Source organism: Carettochelys insculpta, chromosome 1 (assembly GCF_033958435.1).
Source record: "Carettochelys insculpta isolate YL-2023 chromosome 1, ASM3395843v1, whole genome shotgun sequence".
In the NCBI taxonomy this organism is placed as follows: Eukaryota; Metazoa; Chordata; order Testudines; family Carettochelyidae; genus Carettochelys; species Carettochelys insculpta.
The window spans coordinates 9,312,032-9,333,099 of NC_134137.1; the positions used below are offsets into that span (position 1 = coordinate 9,312,032).

Here is a 21,068-nt window from a genome sequence, read left to right on the forward strand (position 1 = left end):
TCACTTGACAAAGGCTCTGATTATCCTTGAACGAAGATGTTTACTTTTCACACTGTACACAATTGGATTCATCAGAGGTGGGGCCAACAAGTACACGTAGCCCAGGAGAATCTGAAGCAAGTGAGAAGAGCTATTCCCAAATCTGTGTGTTATTGCCAGGCCAACATTTGGTAAGTAGAAGAGCAGGACAGCGCAGAGGTGGGAGACGCAGGTATTCAGGGCCGTGAGGCACTCTGTGCGGGATGCGATGCTCAGCACTGTTTTAAGGATCATCACATAGGAGAGGAGGATGAGCAGTGAGTCCAACCCAAATGTGAAGAGTGTGGTGAACATGCCATAGATGTAGTTGACCTTGATGTCCGAACAAGCCAATTTCATCACATCCTGGTGTAGGCAGTAGGAATGGGAGAGGACATTGGCTCGACAGTATTGATACTGTTTCAGGAGAAGGGGAAATGGTAATGCTACAAATACCCCCCTTAGCACAAATACAAACCCCATCTTGGCTATTCTTGGCAGAGTTAAGATAGAAGTATATCTCAGTGGGTTACAGATTGCGATGAAGCGGTCAAAGGCCATCAGCAAGAGGATGGAGGATTCAATTTTTGCAAGACAGTGAATGAAAAACAGTTGGGCAAAACAGTCATTAAAGCCGATCTCCCTGAAGTTAAACAAGAATATGCCCAGTATTGTCGGTATAGTGGCTATCAATAAGATAAAGTCTGTGATGGCCAGCATGGAAAGAAAAATGTACATGGGTTCATGGAGACTGGGGTCTCTTTTTACAATAAAGAGAATGAGTGAATTGCCTACTATTGAAATAACATATATTAAGCAGAAAGGGATAGAGATCCAGTGATGGATGTTTTCATGCCCAGGAATCCCAGTGAAAAAGAACACTAAAGAGTTGAATTTGGTGTCATTGACAGATGACATAATGTAGAGTGCAGATCTCAGGAGTTTTGAACTTTCCTTCCTGAAAAGAAAAAAAAAATAGGAGACCAGATTATATTTAACAAGACATCTTGCTGCACCCAGTGAAAGTTTAGAGCCACCCGGGAGCTCAAGAAACATCAATGTCATGGATTTATTCCCCTGACACCCAGTAGGAAGACATATTTTGTGCTATAAATTAGGGAAAAAATAGGATGATTCAAAGGCCTTTAAAAATATCCTCAGCACTGTATTTGAATTCTTCTGATTTCCTGTATGAGCACACACTCCCTCTTGGCCTGCTAGTAAACTCTCTCCCCCATTGATATTTGATGGCTGGGAGTTCTGCAGCTGGCTGTAGCACTATGTTCTCAGAATTGTGACTTTCCACCAGACAGTCATCCGGGCCCTCCATTTCTAAATGTGCCCATTGTATCAGAACATGTAGATAAACATAAGGCAAGTCAGTGATGAAACAGTCACTGAATTTGTTTGCCCTGCATTGAAGCTATTTATAAATATATTTTTGGCCTCATTACCTGTGTATTTATCTACATTTTATTTATCTACTCTTGAGTTTTCAAATTCTGATTATGTCTTTTTGGAGGACATTGAAAAATTCTTCGGGACTGTTTCTTGATTCAGTAACATTGACTTCAATGGACTCATTCCAGGTTTACATGTGCAAATTTAATTGGAAGAGGTTCAATTAACTTTATCTTACCAAATTCTCCTGATGATACATACTGACCCCCAAGAATCCCTACAAGACAACCTAAAGTGATTTGCCTGGTCAGTGTTTTCTGAATATTGACTTGTGGATCATTCTACAGGCTTTTCTTCATCCTCACAGGACCTACATCTTGCCCCCATGCAAGGGGCTGTAGATATCACGCGAGTTACAAAGTTAACATAGACAATTAGTTCTGCTGGGTGAAGGAAAGATTGGCATGACTAATGAGTGAATATATCAGCGTTAAGTTTACACTAATATCCAGCTTACTGGGCAAGTTGCTTCAGCCCTGCGCCTGTACGAGTTGAAGGACTTAAATTACATAAAAGCAGTATGAATCTCCCCTTTATTTCACTTCAGCTCTCCTCTACACTGATTCACAGACCAGAGCTTCTGTAATTTGAGGACTATTTGGAATGCTTGCACAAGCCTTTCAGAATACATGAATGCACCCACATGAATGCAAGTGTTAGAAACAGCTTCTGGTCAGTTACCAGGAGAGAATATGATAAAACTGTTCAGCAAACAAAGGTCTAATAGCATAAAACCACTGAGGGCAGTAAACCATTAGAATGGCTTGCTAGGGAGGTGCTAACACCTCCACCCTTAGGTGTTTTTAAGGCCTGGCTTCACAAAGACCTGACTGTGAAGATTTGGTTGACGTTGGCCATGTTTTGAGCAGGGTGTTGGACTAGATGACTTCCTGAGGTCTCTTCCAGCCTGGATCTTCTTACACTCCTATACTATACTTTTGAAATACTTTCTAAAATCAAAGTCATTTACTAATAAAGTTACCTGTGCTCCTTCCTGTAAGGATTCCAAACAGCTTTGCTGCTAGCTTTTAACCTACATTTAGGTCCTTAATGTTCATGTTTTAATATTTATATTACAGTGAAACATTTTGGCCTAACAATTACACATCTGTACTTGTGCACAAGGTTACCATTCTTTCCCCTCTGATCTTCTTCCAGAGATGATTTCCCAGGTTTGAGTGAGATTTACAAGTTAGCACCTGTTCTGTGGATTTCTTCAGAACCTGAAAAGATCGCATCAGTTCATGTCTCATTTAGTTACTTTTCAGCAAACAAAAGTCTAGCAGCTCCTCTGTCCCTGGGCTAATCATTGTCTGGTTGTCTTCAGGTTCTGTTCTATCCAGAAAGGTAACAGGCGTTGCTATTCAGGCCTTTCTGGTGATTTTCAGGAAGTGGATTTAAAAAACAAATGCATGGTTATCCAATGGAAATGGCATTTTTTCTTACCTGAAAGTAATCAACAGCTCTCTCTTTCTCAGATTGCCAAGGTCTTCTTTTAATAAAATACCTAGCAGATGGGAACAGCACTGGGGCAGCCATGGAGCTGAGCTTTCATAATGAATGTGTATATTAAGCCCAGTTCCTGGAACGTTTGCTGTATAATTATGCTGGGTTATTTATTGAGATTTTTACAGTAGGTTTGTATTGGGTTAAGGCAACATGCCTCCTCTTAGTTTTGTAGAAGAATCCTGGAAAAGCAGCAGCAGGAGAAGCAATGTCTACAAAAACCATCTCTCAGTAACTACCACCAAAGCTGAGAAACAGCAGTGGAGCTACATGCTGTCAGAGCCTATATCTGGGATCCAGGCACATTGCTGACAGAATCGTCAGACACATGGATGAGCATGATTTAGTAGGAAAACATCAAGAGGGATTCTCTAAAGGAAAAACATACCTTACTAATCTGCTATAATTCTTTGAGAGGATTAACAAACATGTAGACAAGGGGGATCCAGTGGATATAGTGTACAGGTTGAACCTCTCTAATCCCGCACCACTGGGACCTGACCAGTGCCGGACAAGAGAATTTGCTAGATCATGGGAAGTCAATATTGTCTGGCATCATTACCAGCACTTACTGCTTATTGGCCTTGAAGAAGACGTTTAGGGGTAAATTCCAACTAAATAAAAGCACAGAACACTGACAGCCAGGACTGATGGCTGTAAACAAACTTTGTGGGACCATGGGGAAACTTGGCCACACCCAAAATAAGTGGTCGTCCCGCTAACTGAAATCATGACAGATTATGGATGTTGCCATATAAGAAAGTTCCAGATGAGGAATATTCAACCTGTACTTAGATTTACAGAAAGTTTTTCACAAGGTCCCTCACCAAATGATCTTAAGTAAAGTCAGCTGTCATGGAATAAGAGTGAAGGTCCTTTCACGGACTGATAACTGGTTAAAAGAAAGGAAACAAAGGATAGGAATAAATAGTTTAAATTTTCAGAATGGAGAGGGGTAACTAGTGGTGTACTTCACACGTCTGTACTGGGACCACTCCTATTAAACATATTCATAAGTGCTATGGAGAAAGGAGTAAAAAGGGGAGTGTCAAAATTTGCAGATAATACAAAACTGCTGAAGAGAGTTAAGTTGAAAGGAAACTGTATAGAGTTTCAAATAGATCTCTCAAAACTAGGTGAGTGGGCAGCAAAATGGCACATGCATTTTAATGTTGAAAAATACAAAGTAATGCATACTGGAAGATATAATCCTAAATACAAAAACAAAATGATGCAGAATAAATTAGCGGTTACCACTCAAGAGAGAGATCTTAAAACCTCTATACATAGGTCACTGAAATTATCCACTCAGTGTGCAGTGGCAGCCAACAAAGCCAACAGAATGTTATGAATCATTAAAATGGATAAATAAGACAGAGAATGGCTTAATTATTTTGTATAAATTCATGGTAGGCCCACATTTTGAATACTGTGTGCAGCTGTGGTTGCCTCATCTCAAAAAAGATATATTGGAACTGGAAAATGTTCAGCAAAAGGCAACAAGAATGATTAAATATTGGGAATGGTCGCCTGATGAGGAGAGATTAAAAAGACTGGCATTTTTTCATTTTAGAGAAGAGAAGACTAAGTGGAGATATGATGAAGGTCTATAAAATTAGAACTGGTGTGGAGAAAAGAAACAAGAAAAGTTATTTAATTGTTCCCATGACACAAGAAGTTACGAAACGAAATGAACAGGTAGCAGGTTTAAAACAAACTAAAGGAAGTACTTCTTCACACAACACACAGTCAACCTGTGGAACTCTTTGTCAAAGGATGCTGTTAAGAAGAGGACTTTATCAGAGTTTAAAACAAAAAAGGATGCTTCCATCAATGGCTACTAGCCAGGATGGGTAGGAATGATGTCCTAAGATTCTGTTTATTGGAATCTGTGAATGGATGACAGGGGAGGGATCACTTGGTGGTTACCTGTTCTGTGCATTAGCCTCTGGATACTGGGTTACATGGACCTTTGGATTGACCCAATATGGTCATTTTTATGTTCTTGTGCTGAATTCACAATGTTGAGAAACTTTTCAAACTGACAGCCACAGACACTGCTGGGGAAGTCTGAAGATCCCCACCCTGCCTGGATCTGCATCAGTGTGGGAGAGCATGGGGTCAGAGATGTGTACAAACTAGGGTCTGAGAATCTTCTTATTCTCCTAAGTTAAGCTGTGTTCATGGAATCAGAATCATAGTTTTGGAAGAGGCCTCAGGAGGTCACGGAGTCCTATTGGTTGGATTGAACAGTACTTTTGTTCAGAGAGGCTGGCTGGTCACTTTTATCCCTGTGAGTCGCAGACCCACGGAAGGGAAAAAACAACAAAAAAATAAAGAAACAAACAAAAAGAAACCAAGTTTTCAAGCCCGTTCGGACCTAATGGGCTAGAATAACATACTGCAGCTCAGGCAAAGTAGGCTGAAATGCCAGACTGAGGGTGGGAAGATTAAGCAATTCCAACCACTGAGAAGGCAGGCTGTGCTGCCTGACATCTCTTTTTCAGATACAAGAGCAGAGCAGAGAGGGCAATAGCCCAGTAAGTCTGAGGGGTATCTAGAGGACAGAAGTGCTGGGGACCTCAGCCAGTCAGTAACCAGGAATATGCCTTCTCACCACAGAGAAGCCCAGCTCTGGATTTCCACCCTTGTAGCTGAGCCAGTTAATAAAACCTTTGAAAATTCATTTGATGAAAACAAATTCCCAGGAGTAAAACCTGAGCCATTTGGATGGATGTGAGCCAGTGATATTTTATGGGGGTTTCCTCTCAGTCCACCCCAGGCAAGGTTGGACCCACAGCCCTCGGATCCTTCAGAAATCCTGACTAGGGTTATCATCACTTCAACACTTGAACGTTGTTTTCACTGTGAGATTTTTGTGCACTTGGAGCTCTCTCGTGGATTTTGGGAAGACGTGGGTGGGGGGGACTTTCCAAGCTGCCTACCTCCGGCTGCTCTCTAGCCCTGTCACTGACCCAGAAACCCAACCGAGTTTTCTGCCACTCTGCAGAACATGTGCAGAAGGAAACAGATGGCAGCTTTTACCCTTCAGTTTGCAATTCAAAGACAAAAAAACTTACCAGTTTACACAGTTCCGGCTAGAAGGGGAAACACTGGCACCAGAGGTATTGACCCTGAAGCATGAAGAGTCATGGAAGAGGTTGCACAGGCAGCAGGTGGTATCTGATTAGATAGGGAAGCAGCTGCCTTTATGAAGCATGCTGGCACATTCCCTAGGGGACCATTAGGCCATCAGGGAACTTCAGCTGTTTGGCTTTGTGTACAGCAGCTTTAACCCCATCACAGTCAATTGCAGAATGCCAAATCACAGGGGATGTGCAGTGATCCTAAACAAACGGACTGCGGCACCAGCCTTTCTGCAGGTTCCCTTCCTGGAATCTGGGCTTGTCATGACTGGCTATTACCAATGATGAGAATGAATGAATCCCTCATCTTTTTCTGGTAATCTGGGAAGGGGTGATGGGATAGTTACATGAGAATTGTCTGTTCTGCTCATGCCTTCTGGATCACATGCTATTGGCTACTGTTCGAAGACAGAACACTGGGCCAAATTGACCTTTGATCTGACCCAGTATGGACAACCCTCTGTACTTATTTCTTAATTATCCTCCTCTTTTAGCTTAGAGCAACATCCAGTCTACACTAAATGCTTGTCACCGGCCAGGTCTGACTGGACACCGAAGTCTCTTCCCTTTGGGTGCTTATGACCACAGTTCCACGGTTACCCTCAGCTTCCTGAAAACAAAGAGGTTTATTAGCAAGTGTAACCCATACACCTATGGGTGGTTAACCATCCCATGTAGTGGTACCCAGACCACATCACCGAGAAAGAGTAAGTGTCCTCTACAGCCGAAGCTGAAAGCCAGCTGGCCTTTAGCTTCAGCTGTAGAGGCACCTGCACCAAGCTCCAGAAGTCTCAGGTTTGAGCTCTGCCTATGGGCAGTTACACAGTATAGAGTGTTAGGGAAAATTATTCTAAAGCAATAAACAGCTGTTATATGTGCACACTCTTCTGTCTCACCCTTCACTGCAAGTTAAATTAGAAAGACTTTGCTTCAGACGTAGAGGACCAGAATTTATCCAACTGAGTTCCCTGTGGGAAGCCAAGGAGCTCTGGGAACCCAGCCAGCTATCATTGTGTCTCTGAGACCACCTCCCCGTCTGTTTGCCCCACTCCTGAGGAAGCAGCTTTTTCTGAAAGCTGTGTGAGCCTGGGCCCAGTCACCTTAGTGCTCACCTGTGACCATGTTACACCTGCCACAGATGTCAGACACTCGGTGATGACAATGATAGGCAGGTGATGGGTTTCTGAGGGGTGTTTGAGGTGTCACAGTGACACCAAGAGTTTCAACACAGTCACTATACAGGTCTTTGCAACAATTTGTGGCTAAATTTATCAAACTGCCAAACAGTGGAGGTATGTACGAGTGAGAGATAGCAGTGAAATGGCAAAGGCCAGCTTCACACCCTGTAACAGGGACATGGCTGAGCACGATGGTGACTTGTCCCAGGCTCACACAGGTTTCAGCCCAGGATGTTTCCACAAGAAGAGGGCAGAGAGGTGTGAAGATGCTCTCAGGGACCCGGGCAAGCCAGGCTTGTTCCCAAAAGCTTTCTTGGCTCCCAAAAAGCTCTCAGGGACCCAGGCAAGCCAGGCTTGTTCCCAAAAGCTTTCTTGGCTCCCAAAAGAACGTAAATTGGGCCACATATACTTGGACATTTGCTGGTATTGTTGCAATTTTACAACTTCATGGGGGAAAAGTTTGGGCAAAATCCAAATGCCTCTAATGAAGGTTGGGAGGTATGGCCTTTCATTCAATAAATCTTCCCTTTTAAAACAAAATTTACAGAGGTTCAGATGCAGCCCATAGACTGAATTGAGTCTAACACAAATAAAAAAAGAACAGAGCCTCTGTGCCTGTTGTCAGAACAGGTTGCAACCTAACTGTCAGAATGACCAAATAAAAACAAAAAGAAGAGCAACAGAAAAGGGACCAGAATGAGGAAAAGAGGTGGGGGCTTGTTGTTCATCCAACTTCCTTGGTAAATGGGTAGTGGACCAACATATGTGCCCAGTTTAGCAAGGATAGCAGGATCAGGGCCAGCAGGATTAGGGCCAGGCAGGTCACAGACAAACAGATCCGCAAAAAAGTTGGGAGCCCTGTGTGGTACAGTGGCCGGAGTAAAGAAGGAAAGGGGGAATTATAGTCACAGGGAGTTCAGATCACTGGGACAATACTTTGGTGAAGGGGTGGGACCTCTGGGATGTCATCGGAGGTGCTAAGACACCTCTCAGCATCCATTCTCTTCTAGCCTGGGTCCCCTTGACACTTGATCTGAGGTTGAGAGGGAAGTAAAAGATTGACTTCTTAAGAGTATTTGGGTAAGAATAAATGTGGTACAAAATAATGGAGAAGTCACACTAGTGATCTACTACATCTAACTAGGAGGAAGATGTGGATAAGGCTTCCTTTATTCAACTAATAAAATCATTCAAAGCCCAGAACTTGGTGTTCATGGGGGACTTCAGCCATCCAGACACATGTTGGGAAAATAACACAGCAGGACAAAGATCATCCAACAAGTTCATAGAATATAATGGAGACCTTATTTTTTTTTTTTTAAATCTCCTGGGAAGGAGAGAACGTTACAAGGGGAGAGGCTGTTCTTGATTTGATTTTGACAAACAAGGAAGAACTGGTTGTGAATTAGAAAGTAGAAGGCAGGTTAAGTGAAAATCATCAGGAAATGATAAAGTTTATGATTCAAAAATGTTAGGAGGGAAAACAGCAAAATAAAGACAATTGATATCAAGAAGGCAGATCTTTGGAAACTCAGGTAATTGGTAAATAAAATCCCAAGAGAAGAAAATCTAACAGGTAAAAGCTATGAAGACAATGGCAGCTTGTAGGTAGTTGTCTGAAAAGGTGTTATTAAGGGCACAAGAACAATATATTCTACTATGGAGGAAAGATAAGCAGGATTACAAGAGGTTACCCAGGTTTAATCAGGAGCTTTTGTATAATCTACTGATCCAAGAAATGTCCTACAAAAAGTGGAAAACTAGGTCAAATTACAAAGCATGAATAAAATCGAATAACTCTATCATGTAGGAGAAAAATTAGAAAGACAAAGGCACAAGAAGATCACAATCTAGCTGGAGTCATAAAGGGGAATGCGAAAATATTCGCCAAATACATTAAAATCAAGAGGAAGAACAAGGTAGGTTTTTATTCAATGAAGAGGGAGAACCAGCCGTGTCTACATTGACTCAAAACATCGAAATGTCCCTGCAAGTGGCCTAATCAAAGCTTACTAATGAGGTGCTGAAATGCATATTCAGCACCTCATTAGCATGTCGCTGGCTGTGGCTTCTCAGAATTGTCACTTTTCGCTCATCCAGGTGGGGGTCCTTTTTGAAAGGATCCCATCAACTTTGAAACCCCTTATTCCTATGAGCTGATCAGATTTCAAAGTTGGTGGGGCCCTCTTGAAATGGACCTCCATCTGGACGAGCCACGCAGAAGTGAACAGCAGCAACTTTGAAGAGCCACAGGCGGCAGCATGCTAATGAGGCTCTGAATATGCATTTCAGCGCCTCATTAGTAAGCTTCGATTTGGCCATTGGCATGGCTATTTCAAAGTTTTATGCCAATGTAGATGTAACCAAATAATAGATAATGAGGAAATGGTAGAAGTGCTTAATGACCTCTCTTCTTTTGGTTTTTACTAAGAAAGCTGGTGATGAGCGCATGATTAACATAGGAAATACCAGTGAAAATGGGATAGGTTCAGAAGCTAACACAGGGAAAGAGCAGGTTACAAATTACTTACACAAATTAGATGTCTTCAAGTCACCTGATGAAATGCATCCTAGAATACTCAAAGAGCTGACTGAGGAAATATCTAAGCTACTGGTTATTATCATTAAAAAGTCATGGAATATGGGAGATTCCAGAAGACTGGAAAAGGGCAAATGTCATGCTCCTGCATAAAAAGGGAAAAAAGAGCACATCAGGGAATTGCAGACCACTCTGCCAATGACCTGGGTTTGTCAGCCTTGCAAGGATGGGGCAGTGGGCTCATCCAGGATGAATTGCTGAAAGCTATCAGAAACTCGGGATGTGTTTCCTCAGACAAGGGAAGTATGTAACCCCAGAGGCACTGAGACCATAGACAACAAATAGCGAAGTCTGTTCCACTGTCTTAGCTGACAGGCAGATGGCTTTTAGCTTGTGTGGTATAGGCATATGGCTTTCACACCTAAGGTCACAGTTTTTTTTACCTACCTCCAGTGACCACAGTCTGTTGGCTTTTCACTATGATACTAAGAAAATAATACAAAGCACATAATCTAACCTATGTTTACTATATAAACAAAGGCACCAAATGCATGGAAGAACTCTCCCAAAATGAGGTCCTATTACTCTTTGCAGATGCCAGCAATCATATACAACTCCTTCTTAAAAAAATATATCAGTAATGCTTTTCAACTCTCACCTGTGAATAAACTTTAAGCTTTTCACTGAAACTGTTAAAAACCAGGTCCACTGTAGGTACTCCAGCTCATGAATTTAATAACTCAGAAGTGGGACAATTCACAGTAGAAGCCATTGAAACCTGGACTGCCAATAGAACAAAAACACATGAAAATGTGGGGAGGGGAATGATTTATTTATTTTTGTTTAAATCAGTGAAGATGTTTGTGAAAAAAGAGAGCTTGCTTAGGAATTATCTGCCTCCCAAAAGAGGTAGTAAAATGACATTTTGTCTTTCACAACCTTTGGAAAAGCTGGTGCCAACAAAGAGCGGTTTGGATCATGAATCTACTACTATGCTGCCAGTTGTGTATCATTTTTGTGGGTTTTGTCTTATGGTGTTTTGTCTTCTTGTCACTAACACTGCTGTGTATTCTGTGCTATTGAAAGGGTAAAGCAGGAGGCAGAACAGAATTCACAAGCATTTAAGCTGTCTTGACAGATACAAATGTTGCAGGCAGACGAAGGAGATGTTGGTCTGTGGAACCCTGAAACAGCTCACATCTTTGTATCTCAGAATACCTCAGCACTTTGAAGTCATTTATCCTCCCACCACCGCTACAAGTTACACAAATGCTATTATCTACCTGTATGGAGGCTGACAGACAGCTAAGGGCTTGCCAGTGGTCACACACAGGAAAGGAACCAAACCCAGCTGTCCTGAGTTCCCGAAAATGCCTGGACCAAAGGACCAGACTTCCAGGCCTGTGAGTGGTGACAGGCCTGGCTAAATTTGACGTTGCTCCAGCAGAGCACCTCGCTGTGCTACAGAGGCTGGGGATGGTCAGCTGCCAGTTAAAGTGCTTAAATTCACTGACCTCTTCTCACCCCACCTCAGGAAAGTATAAAGAAGGCTAGAGACAGGGATGACCTCAGACCATTGGTAACAGCTTCCAAGAGTGCCACACACTCTAGCCAAATGCCCAAGGACAGATGTGCCACCACTGTGGGGTCATATTAATTCAGACTTATCCAGAACACAAGTTCTCCCACCGTCCAGCCCATCCTCCCTTAAATGGGAACAACTCATTGTCCTGCTTGCCAGGCCCGACTAACCCCCTATTCACCTTTTTCCTGTACCATATAACTACTCTTTCCCACTAAGCCCTGCCGCATATTCCTTGGTTTTCTCTAATGCTCTGCTTCCCAGCCAAGCCGGGGTTGGACAACGCTAAGAAACTCTGCTCAGACACAGACTGCTGTGGGGAGACCCAGACACTCCACCCTCCCAGGGTTGTATATCATGAGGGATTCTGGGGCTCCACGTGGTGAAACTGGCTCTCTGGACATCTCAAATTGCATCACAACTCTGTCTTCTCGCCTGGAGAGGAGGCGGAGTCTGGGCAACATGGAATAGTATAGGTGGGGTGTTGGAAGAAGAAATGGGAGAAAAGGAGTGGCTTCAGGAGAAATGGTCCAGGACAGCATAGGTGGCCCTGGCTGTCAACGGTGTTTTTCCTCTCCCGTGTCTCCGGCTTTGGGGCCAGGTGATGAACTGAGCCTTCACTTGATGAACACCCTGACTATCCTCGCACGAAGGTGTTTGCTTTTCACACTGTACACAATTGGATTTATCAAAGGCGGGGCCAGCAGGTAGATGTAGCCCATGAGAACCTGTAGGAAGAGAGAAGAGCTATTGCCGAATCTGTGTGTTACAGCCAGGCCGACACTTGGTATGTAGAAGAGCAGGACGGCACAGAGGTGGGAGACGCAGGTGTTCAGGGCCCTGAGGCTCTCTGTGGGGGATGCAACACTCAACACTGTTTTCAGGATCATCATATAAGAGACGAAAATGAGCAGGGAGTCCATCCCAAATGTGAAGAGTGCAGTCAACATGCCATAGATGTTGTTGACTGTGATGTCCGCACAAGCCAGCTTCATGACATCCTGATGCAGGCAGTAGGAATGGGAGAGGATATTGTCTCGACAGTATCGGAACCGTTTCAGGAGAAAGGGGAATGGGAATATTAAAACCAGCCCCCTTAGCACACACACCAGCCCCATTTTGGCTATTCTTGGTAAAGTTAAGATGGAAGCATATCTCAGAGGGTCGCGGATCGCAACAAAGCGGTCAAAGGCCATCAACAAGAGCACAGAGGACTCAATTAATGAAAGCGAGTGGATGAAGTACAGCTGGGCAAAACAAGCCTGGAAGCTGATCTCCCTAAAGTTAAACAAGAATGTGCCCAGTATTGTCGGCATGGTGGATGTCAATAAGCCAAGGTCTGTGAGGGCCAACATGGAAAGGAAAATATACATAGGCTCATGCAGGCTTCGATCTCTTTTTATAATGAACAGAATAACTGAGTTTCCTACTGTTGAAATAACGTATATGACGCAGAAGGGGACAGAGATCCAGAGATGGCGGTCTTCCTGCTCAGGTATCCCTGTGAGAAGGAACATTGCATGTTTGAATTTGGTGTCATTGCCAACTGACATAATAGACTGAGCAGTTCCAAGGAATTTTGAATTTTCCTTCCTAAAAGGAAAAATAACAGAAGACTAGGTCACATTTAGAGAGAGACATTTGTTTGTTCTTATCGGAGCATAAGGAATTTCAGCAAAAATGCAGTCTTGGATTTAGACCAGTAATAGGAAGTTTGGCTATGCCAGACTGGATAAGACCTGTAGTCATTCAAACCCAGTAGTGAATGGCCAGGCCCAGATGGTTCAGAGGAGGATGGCAGAAGCTCTGGAATAGCTTCAAGGAGATAACATGCTTTCAGAGAAAGATTCCCCTGACACCAATTTTTGTGAGGCATATTTTGTGGTGTAATTCAGGAATCTTCCAAGGCTTTTTAAAAACAATCCTCGTTATTGCATTTGGATTTACTGGTTACCCTACAAGCATTCAGTCTGTCACTGAATGATACTAAGTTATGCCCCATTGATATTTTTTGGCTGTAAATTCTGTGGCCTACTTCAGCACCGTGTAATTTTACAGTTGTGACCTTCCCACAGACGGTTTTTCAGTCTCCCAAAACCTTAGCTTGCAAATTGCATCATGATGTGTATAAGCAGAAAGTAAATGGAAGGTGAAAATGGTCACTGTATTTATCTGTCCTGTGTTGAATCTGTGCTTATAAACATGATTTAAGGTCTCATTGTATATATGTTTTATTTTCTCTAATTCAAAATGTTCAAAAATTCCATTCCCTCTTGAAAGCACATGAGACAAAATTTTAGGGCTGCATTCCTAAATCGACTATATTTACTTCAATAGTTTCCCTCCAGTTTTACATGTGCAAATTTGATTAGGACCAGATTCGGGTAATGCTCTTGGTGATACACCCTGAAACCCAAGGATCTCTTTAAGAGAAGCTGAAGTGCTTTTCCTGGCCAATAAGGACTGAACCCAGAGAAAGTGACCATCTTTCAGACTTCTTTTAAGGGTGCACGTTCCTTTTGCCATGTTCACATAAGAGGTAATGGGCATAAATTAAATAGAACCTCTGCTACATTCCCCTTCCCTGAACCTCGGCTTGACTTTTTCCTGTATCACAGATCAGAAGGTTTGTTCTCTCATGAAACCTTGCAATAGCCTTGCAGAGTGATTGAATGCAGAACACTGAATCATAAAATCAAAGGGTTGGAACAGACCACAGGAGGCCTTCAAGTCCCACCCATCTACAAAAAGCAGGATCAACCCTACTAAATCATCCCAGCCAGGGTTTTATCAAGCTAGGACTTAAAAGCCTCCAGGGATGGAGATTCTACCACCTCCCTAGGTAACACACTGAAGTGGTTCACCACCTTCCTAGTGAAATACTTTTTCCTTGTATTTGATTGAGACATCTCCCAAATATTCCCATTTCCAAGTGAATGCAAGTGTTAAGAACATTTTCTGGTCAGTTACCAGAAGATAATATGATAAAACTCTTCACTGGAAAAGAGTTAGTAGCACAATACCTTTGTGGTAGTGAAGCTACAGACTGACTTAGTTAAGGAAGTGTGCTATCTCCACCCTTGGAGGTTTTAAAGTCCTGGCTTTCCAAAGTCCTGGCTGGGATGATTTAATTGGTATTGGACCAGAACACCTCCTGAGGTCTCTTCCAACACTCATTTTCTCATTCTGTGATTCTATAATTCTCGACTTCTGAAAGACTTTCTAACACCACAGCCATGAATCAGTAAAGTTTTCACTGTTACATCCTGTGGACATTCTGTAAGGCTCTACGGCTGGCTTTCAACATACATTCTTCCTCTCAAAGTTTAATCTGTAATATTTGTATAGCAAGAAAAAGTTTTAGAATCACATATACACCATCTGTACTTTGGCTCACACCTTCACATATTTTTTCCCCTCTGATATTCATTCAGAGGAGATTTCTTCAGTTAGAGTGGAATTTAAGAGACACAACATCTGTCATCTGGATTTCCTCAGAACCTGAAATGATTGCAGCATCCCTGCCCTCAGTCAATCTTCTTGTCAGCATGCAAAACTCTTGTAGCTCCTCTGTTCCAGAGTTAATAGATGAGTGGTTCTCCTCAGCCTCTGTTCTGGCATTCTGCAGTCTAATAATCCTGCTACTGAGGAAGGCTGAAGCATTGCAGGAAGCAGACTTCAAAGTCAAATTTCTCAGTACTCATGGGAAAGGCATTAGGTTTCACACCTGGAAGTAATCTATTGCTCTCTCTTACTCAGACTGCCTGTGTCTTCTATTCATATAATACCTGGAACAGAGGTCTGCAACCAGCATCTCTGGAGCCACATGTGGCTTTTTAAGGACTTCTTTGTGGCTCCCAATGCTATAATTGCAAAGGAAACAAACAAACAAACAAACATAAAAACAAAAAAACAAAAACCACTTCTCATTATTTTTGATAAAAGATGAACATTTAAAAGCCCCCAAAATAAGCAGCTCATATCTAAATAGCAAATGATATGTGATCTCAAACCATTGCGTAACTCCCCCTTTAATATGTCCTGTGCATTTTGGAATATGATATGTATCTGTGTTTTGAGCATGTTGCTAATAAAGTCTTGATTTTTAAAAAGAAAACCCACAGCATTCTTGCTGTGAAGGGCAACACTCATTTTTAGAAAGAAAAAAAAGCAATTAAGTGTGGAAAATGTTGACATAATTAAAGCGGGGTTAGAATGGTTTCAAAAAAGAGGAAAATCGAAGCTGAAAACAAAATTTCAAATGCAATGGATGCACTCTTTTGCCTTTGATTCACATTCATCTGGGCTCCCTTTATGTCTCATTTGCAATGAAAAGTTCTCCAACAACATTTAAATGCAACCTCAAGAGAATTTTTCAAATGTTGTGAATGTCCTGCAGTAAACATGAATCTCATTACAAACCATTGTGTGTCCATTCTTAAGATAGGGGTTACAAAACATATGGTTTGACATTATTTATTAGGGACTGTCTTGTATTCACGTGAATTGCAGCTCTTCAATTACTGTGTGTTTTACAGAATTTAAAAAAAAATATTTTTTTGGTCTTATGATTGCCAACCCCTGACCTTGAATATGGAAAAGGCCCTGTGACATACATGGAACTGCGCTACCATAATGAAGACTTAGCTTGAACCCAGTTCTTGCCATGTGATATTAGGTGAATTATTGGGATGTTTATCTTATGGCTATACAGTTTGAAGCTCTCTAGTCCGTCACCGCTGGGACATGACTGGTGCTGAACAAGAGAATTTGCCAGACCAAGGGAGGTCCATATTTTCTATCAGCATTACCAACATTTCCACATCTTATTGGGTTCTTAGGAGATATTAAGGGGTAAATTACAGCTAAATAACAGCACAGAATCTAGGGAACTAGGACTGGTGGCTGTAAACAAACTCTATGAGACCACGGGAAACTTGGCCACACCCATGGTAATTGGTCATCCATCAAACTAAAATCATGTCGAATTATGGATGTTGTCGAATTAGAGAGTTCCGGATTAGAGAGGTTCCACCTATATTAGGTGATACTAGTGTGGCTCAACTTAGCTTAACAGCAGGTTGCTGGAAAAGAAGGAGGAGAAAAGGAACAGTTCAAGAAAAGCCACTGCTCAGTAACCACCTCAAGAAGGTCAAGAGACCAGATCAATCCACATTGCTGAATTCATAATGCTGAGGAACTCTTCAGGATGATGGGCACAGACATTGCTGGGGAGGTTTGAAGGCCATGGGTGTTCCTAGGTCCCCTTCATAGTGCGGGACTTGGAATGAGGAACATGTACAGTCTGTTGTTAAAATCCCTCTCATTAGCCCCTGTTATACTTTATTCCACCTGTTCAGATGAAACAATGTTTAGGTTCAAGAAGCCCATCTGGTCTCCTGTCTCACTTCTAGTAAAAGGCTGCCTCAAGGAAGAAGTAAAACCCACTTGGACCTTCTGGGCAGTCACGGTCTACCTGCAGTGTGCTGAAACCCAGGGCCCAGTCTGAGGACTGGAGGATCATGGAATTCCACCCAACAAGAGTGCTGCGTACAAGGCTTGACATCCGGGACTCAGAGACCAGAGAGGGTACAGAGGTGTTGGTAGCCTTGTAACCCTGAGGGTTACCTACAGGGCAGAGGAACTGGAGCTCTCAGCCTGTCAGGAAACAGAAATATGCCCTGTAGGACATGTTCTGTTACCAAAGAACAACACAGCACTGAGTTCCTGCCCTCACAATTGAGCTAGAGAATAAAACCTTTCCAAATGCATTTGCAGCTGAAATTTCAAGGATCAAATCGATAGGAGAAAATTTGGGAAGTAGTCACTGATATTCCATGGGGTCTCCTCTCACTCAGCCCTTGGCAAGGTTGGGATCAGAGCCCACAGCATCCTGAGAAATCAAGACCTCATTAAACATCCTGATGTGAGTCAGCAGCGTTTTAACACCGGCAGGTCACTTTCAATGTGAGATTTCTGTGCAGCTTCAGGAACTCTGATGAAGCTTAGGCATATGGGAGGAGTTCCCAACCCGCTTACCCCTGCCTGCCCTCCAGCCCTGTCATGGGGTCACCCTGGCATCCCGGGTGAGACTTCTGCTGCTGCACAGGACATCTCCAAATGGAGACAGCTGGCCACCTTTCCTGTGCTCTTTGCATTTTAAAAATAGTGAAACCTGCCAACGTACCCAATTCCTGCCAATTCCTCTGACACGGAGGCTTTCTCCCTACAGCGGAATGAGTTGTCGAAGAGGTAGAATGGGCAGCAGCCAGTGTGCGTTCAGCTACAGAGGCAACTGCCTTTATGAAGTATGCTGGCACATTCCCTTGGGGGCCTCTTGGCCATTAGGGGACCTCAGCTGACTGGCTAGGGTATTATCTACGCTTGTAAAATTAAAGTGCTGCCACGGCAGGGTTTCAAAGTGACAGTGTGGCCAAGCAGGAGTGGTGGGCAAGAGCTCTCTGTGAAACCACCTCCATGAGGGGAGTAGATAACAGGACTAAGAACATGGCTGTCAGCACTGTAGCCTGGTTGAAATCTATGTTCTACAGCACTGTAATTTACTGGGCTTGGATAGGGTGTTGTTTTTTTTTTTCCCACACCCGTGAGCTGTAAAGTTACGGCACTTAAGTGCCAGGTTTGATTTATCTTTAGTGTGCACCAGTGTTAACCCCATCACAGCCAATGACAAATGGCAGGAGGCCAAATAACAGGGGGTGGGGTGTAATAAAATTGCAAGGCACATAGAAGAGCACGAATTGTTGGGCAAAAGTCAGCATGGTTTCTGCAGAGGGAAGTCGTGTCTGTCTAATCTGTTAGAATTCTTTGAAGGGGTTAATAAACATGCGGACAAGGGGCACCCAGTGGACATAATATACCTAGATTTCCAGAAAGCCTTTGACACGGTCCCACACCAAAGGCTTTTATGTAAATTAGGTGGTCATGGGATAGGAGGAAAGGTCCTTTCATGGATCGGGAATTGGTTAAAAGACAGAAAACAAAGGGTTGGAATAAATGGTAAATTTTCACAATGGAGGGGGGTAACTAGTGGTGTTCCCCAGGGCTCAGTCCTGGGACCGATCCTGTTCAACTTGTTCATCAATGATCTAGAAAATGAGGTAAGCAGTGAGGTGGCAAAGTTTGCAGATGACACCAAGTTGTTCAGGACAGTCAAAAGCAAAAGGGATTGTGAAGAACTACAAAAAGATCTCAGCAAACTGAGTGATTGGGCAGCAAAATGGCAAATGAAATTTAATGTGGGTAAGTGTAAGGTAATGCATGTTGGAAAAAATAACCCAAATTACACGTACTACATGATGGGGTCAAATTTAGCTACGACAGATCAGGAAAGGGATCTTGGAGTTATAGTGGATAGTTCTCTGAAGACATCCACACAGTGTGCAGCGGCAGTTAGTAAGGCAAATAGGATGTTAGGAATTATTAAAAAAGGGATCGATAATAAGACAAAAGATATCATACTTCCCCTATATAAAACTATGGTACGCCCAGATCTCGAGTACTGCGTGCAGATGTGGTCTCCTCACCTCAAAAAAGATATATTGGCATTAGAAAAGGTTCAGAAAAGGGCGACTAAGATGATTAGGGGCTTGGAAAGGGTCCCATATGGGGAGAGGCTAGAGAGACTGGGACTTTTCAGTTTGGAAAAGAGGCGATTGAGGGGCGATATGATAGAGGTATATAAAATCATGAATGGTGTGGAGAAAGTGAATATAGAAAAATTATTTACCTTTTCCCATAATACAAGAACTAGGGGACACCAAATGAAATTGATGGGTAGTAGGTTCAAAACTAATAAAAGGAAATTTTTCTTCACACAGCGCACAGTCAACCTGTGGAACTCCTTGCCCGAGGAGGCTGTGAAGGCCAGGACTCTATTAGGGTTTAAAAAAGAGCTTGATAAATTTTTGCAGGTCAGGTCCATAAATGGCTATTAGCCAGGGATAAAGTATGGTGCCCTAGCCTTCATAACAAGGGCAGGAGATGGATGGCAGGAGATAAATCACTTGTCTTCTGTTCTCCTTCTCTGGGGCACCTGGCATTGGCCACCGTCGGCAGATGGGATGCTGGGCTTGATGGACCTTTGGTCTGACCCAGTATGGCCATTCTTATGTTCTTATGTTCTTATGTAATATTAAATAATCAGACTGCAGCACCAGCCCTGTTGATGGCTCCGTTCCCGGAATCCAGGCTTGTCATCACTCCTCATACATTTATGATTAGACACATGGCCCCCTGTGTGATCTTGCTGAAATCCAGGAAATAATGATGAGCTGTGAAATTGCTGAAATCATCATCATCATCATCATCATCCTCGTCTAGGCCTATCTTTCTCTGTGGTAGTCCCCATTCCTGAATTAGAAGTTTAGAAGTACATTGAATTCTTTTGTCTCATCTACAAAATTTTGCTTCTTTTTCTAGTTCATATATGACTATTTTGATCAATGCTGGTCCCAAGGCAGACCCGAGAGGATCCCGCTATTTCTCCCTCTCCAAACCGACCATGTTATGGCAATCCTTTGTGTCCTTTCTCTTCAGCAGGCATTGATTAATGAGAGGACCTTCTTCTCCCACAACCAATTACTTTGCTTAAGAGTCTTCAGTGACAGCCTTTGTCAAAATTATTCTGAAAGTTCAAATACACCATATCCATTTTCTCACCCTTATCCACATGCTTGTTGACAGGCCCAAAAATTCTAACAGATTGCTGAGGCGTGATTTCACTTTCAAAAGCTGTTTAGATTCTCCCCTAACAAAACATGTTCATCTGCATGTCTGATATTTTGGGTCTTTATTAGAGATTCTACCAATATACTTGGCACAGGAGATAGGATTACTGCTTTCAATTGCCTAAGTCACATCTGGAGCCTTGTTTAAAAATCAGCCTATCTTTAACTCTCCGATAGTCATCTGGCTCAGAGGCTGATTTAAGGCCAAGGTCATGTACCAGAGTTAGTAATTCTGCAATTTGTTTCTGAGTTCCTTCAGAACACTTGGTGAATCCCATCTGGTCATAGTTATTTATTACTATTTAATTGATCAGTTTGTCCTAAAATCTCTTCTCCTCACTTCACTGTTGTTTCTCAGATTTATTGCCTAGACAAAATGAATGAGGGGGTGGGACTCTCCCTCACATCCTCTGTGGTAAAGACCAGTGGCAAAGTTGAGGCAAGGAATATCTCAGTGTTTTGTGCATTGGTTTGCTAAACCCTGGATTGTGAGCTCAATCCATGAGAAGGCTATTTAGTCATCTGTGGCAAATAGATTAAAAAAATGTCATGGGTGACACATAGTTTTGAAAAAAAAAATTGTCAGGGTTGATGCTTACTCCTACCGAGAGTGAAAGGGACTGGACTTGATGACTTGCCAAGGTCCCCTCCAGCTCAATGAGATATATACCTCCACATATATGCATTTCCTTTACCCTCTCCTCAACAGCTTCAGCTTCCTTGAATGCTCCCTTAGCACCTCGATCTTCCAGTAGCCCCACTCATTGTTTGGCAGGATTAACACTTGTGATGTACTCTAAACATTTTCTGTTTCTTTTTGTGTTTTTTGCTCTATGTTTATTCTGCAGATATTTTAAATGCTATGTGAAGTATTCACAAACCCCACTTCAA

General features: G+C 42.7%; 2 protein-coding genes across 2 annotated transcripts; both read right to left on the reverse strand.

Moving 5' to 3' along the window:
- Positions 1-936, reverse strand: LOC142003273 (olfactory receptor 51G2-like). Its single transcript, XM_074980072.1, has one exon. The coding sequence runs from the start codon at positions 934-936 to the stop codon at positions 1-3; it is 936 nt and encodes a 311-aa protein (XP_074836173.1).
- Positions 937-12,047: 11,111 nt separating this feature from the next.
- Positions 12,048-12,983, reverse strand: LOC142003278 (olfactory receptor 51G2-like). Its single transcript, XM_074980085.1, has one exon. It carries the CDS (start codon positions 12,981-12,983, stop codon positions 12,048-12,050), a length of 936 nt encoding a protein of 311 aa, XP_074836186.1.
- Positions 12,984-21,068: the final 8,085 nt, after the last annotated feature.